The sequence below is a fragment of the Nannospalax galili genome, unplaced genomic scaffold (genome assembly GCF_000622305.1).
Source record: "Nannospalax galili isolate Female #2095 unplaced genomic scaffold, S.galili_v1.0 scaffold49, whole genome shotgun sequence".
NCBI classification, from domain to species: domain Eukaryota; kingdom Metazoa; phylum Chordata; class Mammalia; order Rodentia; family Spalacidae; genus Nannospalax; species Nannospalax galili.
This window is the reverse complement of record NW_008359444.1, coordinates 686,423-692,422: the sequence shown is the minus strand read 5'-3', so window position 1 is coordinate 692,422 and position 6,000 is coordinate 686,423. Positions and strand designations below refer to the sequence as shown.

Here is a 6,000-nt window from a genome sequence, read left to right as displayed (position 1 = left end):
TCCGACGCGCCCCCGGCCCTGCCGCCGGCGGCAGCCAGCCAGCCCCGGGCTCGGGACGGGGGCGATGCCCGCGCTCAGCCGCGCCCCCTCTTTCAGTGGAGCAAGTGGAAGAAGAGGATGTCTATGTCGTCCATATCCGCAGCTAGCGCGCGGAGGCCGGTGTTTGACGACAAGGAGGACGGTGAGTGCGGCCGCCCACCGGGGACTCCCGGGTACCCCGGCTGCCTGGGGACCCCGCGCGCTCTCGCACGGCGGACGCGGGGTGGCATTTCTCTGCGTTGGGACGCAGCCGCCACTTGGGTGGGACGGCTTCTCGAGGCGTCTGCGTTTCTGGGAAACTCTTGGACCACTACTGAAGTCCCCGCGCACATCCTGTTTTCAGTGTCAGCGCCGCAGGCAGAGAGCAGGCTCAGTTGGTCCCTGCGGAGTGAAAATCAGTGATCCTGGAGGCTCCAGACTCAGGAACGACCCCCCCACACACACTGTCACACGCCTCGATGTTTTCATTTTCCTTTGTGGGTGGTGTGCAGGCTGGGTGGTTACTTCTCATTCCAGGAGTCCTTCACCCGTGCTCTGCGGAGTTTATGAAGTGGATGCCTACCCCACAGGTGGCATTGGGGCCCAGGCCGTACAGCTCCCAGTCTCCCAGGTGACTGTGTAGTGCCACTTGCACGCCCAGAGCTTGCACAGGCCTTGCCTTTGTGCAAAGACCCACCCTCTGGGAACTGGCGGTCCCTGATAGCTTTGTGCAGGGAGAGCTGCTGACCTGGAGAACTGGTCTCTTGAGTGACAGGGCAAGGTGGGTTCTGGTGGCAAGCTAGAGAGGAGAGAGGACAGGCAGCTGTCTCTGGAAGCACACCTGGGACCATGCTGGGAACCAGGGACATTTGACTTAGCACCTTCAGTAGATGCCTGGGCAGTACAGGCCTTTAAGGTACTGTGATAGATTCACATATAAACCAAACATATAGCTCTTTCTACAGATGTCGTGTAGATAATTTTAAGTGGTACAATCATGACACATTTGATGTTTTTTGACGTTTTCTTAAAATAGTTGAAATATGCATTTTCATTTGTAGGCAGCCTGCAGAGATATGATGGATTTTTATAATTTTAGAACATAGCTCAGTACAGAAACCCAAGCCACTTAATTCCAATAAATAATTTAAGCATTTAGGAAATTACAATAAATGAAACTCAGGCCTGTGTTGGAGTGTGTGGGATTGCACACTGGCATTCCTCACCAAGATGGGAGGGCCTTGGAGACTAGTCTGTGGGTACCTGGCTTCCACTGAGTATGGTCAGCAGGGGAAAGGCACCAGGCACAGCATGTTCTGGGGTGGCTGGTCATTTGCCCTGAACTTGGGGACAGCAGGACTTGCTGTGGGAAATGTTTAACGTGCTGTGTTTGTTTTAAACACCAGTATTCAGAGTTTGAAAAAAGCCAGCCCAGTGGGAAGCAGGCACAAACCAGTAAATGGATTTGCATCTGGTTTCTAGCTATAGGATGAGAGGGGGCTCTGGGGAACACATCTGATCACAGCACTTACTGGTGCCAGCCAAAGGCTGGCCACCCCTCCTTGTCTCACGTCACGTCGCCAAGGCAGCAGGGCAGAGACAGAAACTGATGCGGAGCAGGGGCTGCGGTTGGTGGTTTAAGTCGACTTTTTCTACTTACTCAGAATTCAAGGATCATTAGCGAGGCAAGGGAGGGAGGTCCGCCTCAGTGCTTGCTATTTGAGAATCATTTTGCCACTCCACCCCCTTTTCTGCTTATGGTGGGATGGCAGGGTGAGGTGGTCCATGAACTGGCTCACAACACCGGGCTCTGTATGACATGTGACCAGCTTATTCCTCATTGGGCTCATGGCCCCAGATGGACACACCTCGAGGACTTAGCTGGGCTTTGGGGGAATTGGGAGGCTAAGTGTAGCCCAGGGCCTGATGGCTGAGAATGCTCTCGGGTGGATGACCACTTGGCTTCTCTTATCTGTGTCATTGGTGGGGCACATAGTGTGGTATTTCCACAAAGTGCTTAGGATGAAGGTTTCAGGATTCATTTAGATGGAAAGAGTGCAGCTGTGACAGAAGGAAGAACTGCTTTCAGCAAGAGAGTGGGGCCCAGACCCCTGTGTTTCAGGGTACACAAGGCACCCCCCCTTTCCTGATGTGGTGGGGCCTAAGGAGGCGGCGGTGTCGTGCTGCATGTACTGGAACTGTACGGTTGCCATGGTAATGTGAGACCTTCTGATGAATTTTTTAGATTAAAACACCTAATTAATATATCAAATTTGCTCTGCAGAAGGAAGGGGAAGAAGGAGGAAAATAGGCAATTTAACAAAGTAGCAGGTAAATTTCAACTAAAAAGTATAGTTGTGCCAAATACGATCTTAAATGTCCTCCATCCCTGTTAATCCCGATGAAGCCCAGAGTGCTGTTCCTCCCTGGCCAGATTATTTTGGGCAAGAATAGAACTCAAAATTCCCTGAACGTCTACCTCAACCAGCAGCTCCTTCCCCTCCCTTGACCTGCACTCTGTGTTTTGGCTTCCTCTAGGAATTCATTTGGGGGCAAACCTCCACACTGTGTTTTTTCCATTACCCTGGTACAGAGCCTCCGTATTGGCGGGGGTGGGAGGGGGAGGGGGGCTTCATCTTCACTGCCTTTAGTGTCCCTGTGATGCTGAGGGGTTCCGGCACCTTCCCACTCTCTGCTCTGTAACCTTCTGGTACAGTGTCCCATCCCAGACACTCGGGCCAAGGCTCGTCATCTCGGATCCACTGTGGTGTCACTATGATAGAGAACACTGGTGGCTGAGAAGGCCTGCCTTCATCCAGAACCTGAAAAGAAGCCAGACTGCCTCCCCAGTGGGTGGATGAACAGTGTGGCAGGGCAGGGACCCCAGAACTTAAATCAGCGTGGTCAGTCTCCATGGTGAACACCTGGGTGCCACCCTCCTAGCCTTCTTTTCTGGATCTAGGAATGCAGCCATACCGACAGCTGTGTAGGAACTCTTTTTTCCCTTTTGTACAGAAATGGGATCCTGTTCTAGATACTGTTTTGTTGTTTTGTTTTAACAATATGTCACCAACCTCTAACACGTCTAAAGCATGGATTGGTTGCTAAATTCACATCAGCTGCTCTCCACCTGGGAGACAAGTGTACTGCATCCAGTGGGCATTCTGAAAAATGCCGAAGTCTCATCTGGGGGAAACTGAGGTTGGACCTGTGAGGGTAGTGTGGCTCGGGTGTCCACTGCGCTAAACCCCTGGGAGTCTGAGGAGCAGTCAGGGCCAAGCATTCCTGTTTCACTCTGTGTAGGTGTGACCACTGTGTTTACCAAATTTCTTAGTGGAGAACATGTGTGAAACTTCAACTACGTGGCCGTCAATGCCTCTGCATGTTTAACTCTGTGTGCTCGGCACTGTTACCTTAGAACGCTTCTAGGGACACGGCAGCTGAATCCAAGGGTGTCCTTGGCTGGCTCACTTGGATGGGAATGGAGGTGCTTTGAAAGACAGCACACTCGGAGCTGCTGTACAGAAGGACCACTGAGTATACTGTCCTGGGGTGACCGGACAGAGGGAAGCAGGGGCCTGACAAAACACAGGGTGATATAAATAAGTAAATAAAATAAATGGTAAGAGCCCAGAGGACAGGGCAGCCTGCTTTAGGTGGAGCTGGCCGCAAAGTCTCCAAGAGAGCTGACATTTCCCCCATGAAGCTTTAACTCATCAGTCTCTCTCTCCTCCTCCTAACCCCATTTCTTTCCTCCTCTTTTTTTTTTTTAAACTCCTGGAGATAACAATATGACATTAACACTTTTGAGTTTCTTTGAATATTAAAGAGATTAGTTTTTTGTTTTTTTGCTGTTCATGTTAGGACATTTTAATTTCTCTATTTGTTTAGTTCTTTTGTTTTGCAAACTGCCAGCTCCTAGTCCTGGCCAGCACATCCTGGATGTCTGCTGTCCTGTTTCTTTGAGCTCTTCCTATGTATCTTTGCCAACTCCCCACCCTCTGCAGTCTCTGCATTTAAAAAAAAAATTATTATTTTTATTTTATGTGTATGCGTGTATTGCCTGCATGTGGGTAGGTGCACCCGTGTTGTGCAATGCCCACAGAAGTCATAAGAGGCTGTCAGATCCCCATGGGACTGGAATTACGAACAGTTGTTAGCTACCATGTGGGTGCTGGGATTCGAACCTGGGTCTTCTGCAAGAACAACCAGTGTTCTTAACCGCTGAGCCATCTCTCCAGCCCCCATCTGCCGTTTTTGAGACAGGGTTTCCTTGTGGCTCCAGTGGGCCTTGAACTCACTGTGTAGACCAGGCTGGCCTTGATCTCACAGAGTCTTTCTGCCTCTGCCTCCTCAGTGCTGGGATTAAAAGTGTGCACCCGGCGAAGCCTCTGCCTTTTAACGTTGCTGGTTTCCCCCTCTTTGGGTGATTTTAATTTTGTGTGGTCAGGTTCCATGTCTATTTTACATCAGCCAGAGGGAAATGGCTGGCTTGGTGCTACGTTTCTGAATCTTTCTCCAGCACAGTTAATAATATTCCACGTTATAACCCGCCCTGTGCTTTCTTCTGTGCTTCTGCAGTTTTACTTTAGAAACATTTAAAACTGTATTTGTTTATTTATTTGTGTGTGTTTGTATGTGTGTGCACCCGACTGCCACAGCAGATGTGTGGAGGGCAGAGGACAATTTATAAGCGTCAACTCTCTTTCTGCTCTGTGGTCCCGGGGATTGAACTTAGGTCATCAGGCTTGGTGGGAACCTTTACCTGCATGCAGAGCCATCTTGTTGGCTTGGTTTTATTTTTTATTTTGAGAATTTCAGCCTGTTGGGAATAACACCCAATGTGACATGAGCTTGTTTCCTCCTGTGCATGAGTTCTGCACTTTCTTAGGTTGGGCACATTGAAGGTGTTCTTAGGTTTAGAATTTATTCAGTCTTCCTGTATATTGGTTCCTTTTGGTTGTTAGGCTCTGACTGGGGCTGTTTTACTGATTCTGTTTCACATGGTTAATGCTGGATGGAAGAGAAACTACTGGTAAAAACATCCATCTCACCAGGCATCGTGGCTGTAATTCTAGAACTGGGGTTGCCGAGGCAGCGCACCACAAGTTCGAGATTCACCTGGGCAGTGTCATGAGACTCTTTTTCAAAAACAAAAAACCAAATCAAACAAGTGAAGTCCATTCATCTTGTATGTGGCCCCATTTGTTGAGACCTTTGCTAATCTTCATAATGTTTGAGTGACCTTCCTTGGGAGTCCTGGGTGGTGTGTGGCCACTGTAACCTGGCTCTGGGTGCTCAATGTCACTTGACTCTTGCTGATGTTATTACCCAGAGCTCAGAGAGCAGAGAAGAGTGAGGGGTTGAGCCCCAGGCACTGGCCCCTCCTCAAGCTCCCCTGTGTTACAGGGCGTTATTTGGGCTCCAGTTTAGTTTCTGTCCGGCTGTGGCCTTGGCGATTTGTATGTCTGTGTGTACACATGTGTGCATGTGCTTGTGGAGGCCAGAGAACAACTGTGGGAGATGTTCCTCAGGCAGCATCCTGCCAGGTAGCTGGTTGGCCAGTGCGCCCCCTGGGGTCCTCCTGAGTCTGCCCCTAGTGCTGGGATTACAAATGCATACCGTTGCAACTGGCTTTCTTCACATGGGCTCTGGGATTGAACTTGGGTTCTCATGCTTTTAAGTCAAGCACTTCACTGATTAAGTGCCCCCCCTCCCCCAACGATCTTTCCCAATTGTGGTCCTGTGTGTTGTCCCTGGGTGAGGGTTCAGCCTGGGGAGGAGGGTGTGTGGTCCTGGCTTAATGACCCCCTTTCCTGGTCACTGTATCTTTGTTTCCCCGGATGTTTGTTTCTGGGTTCCTGGGTTCCCTGTGTAACATACAGGCCCAGGAGGGCCCTTATGGGGCTGTAGAGCTTGCTATACCTTTCACTCTGGCTGATGAGGCTCCACTAGAATGGACTTGAGACCCACTTGTCGTAT

General features: G+C 50.2%; 1 protein-coding gene across 2 annotated transcripts in view; it reads left to right on the top strand.

Moving 5' to 3' along the window:
• The first annotated feature begins 6 nt into the window (after window positions 1–6).
• Stk32c (serine/threonine kinase 32C) overlaps window positions 7–6,000 on the top strand; it is an 81,944-nt gene continuing 75,950 nt past the window's right edge. The window contains exon 1 of one of the 2 annotated variants that reach the window (XM_008823150.3): window positions 7–181. In XM_008823150.3, coding sequence (XP_008821372.1) covers window positions 118–181 — 64 coding nt within the window. In that variant the 5' untranslated portion in view covers window positions 7–117. The remainder of the gene's footprint in view (window positions 182–6,000) is intronic. The other variant, XM_008823151.3, reaches the window with a different exon arrangement.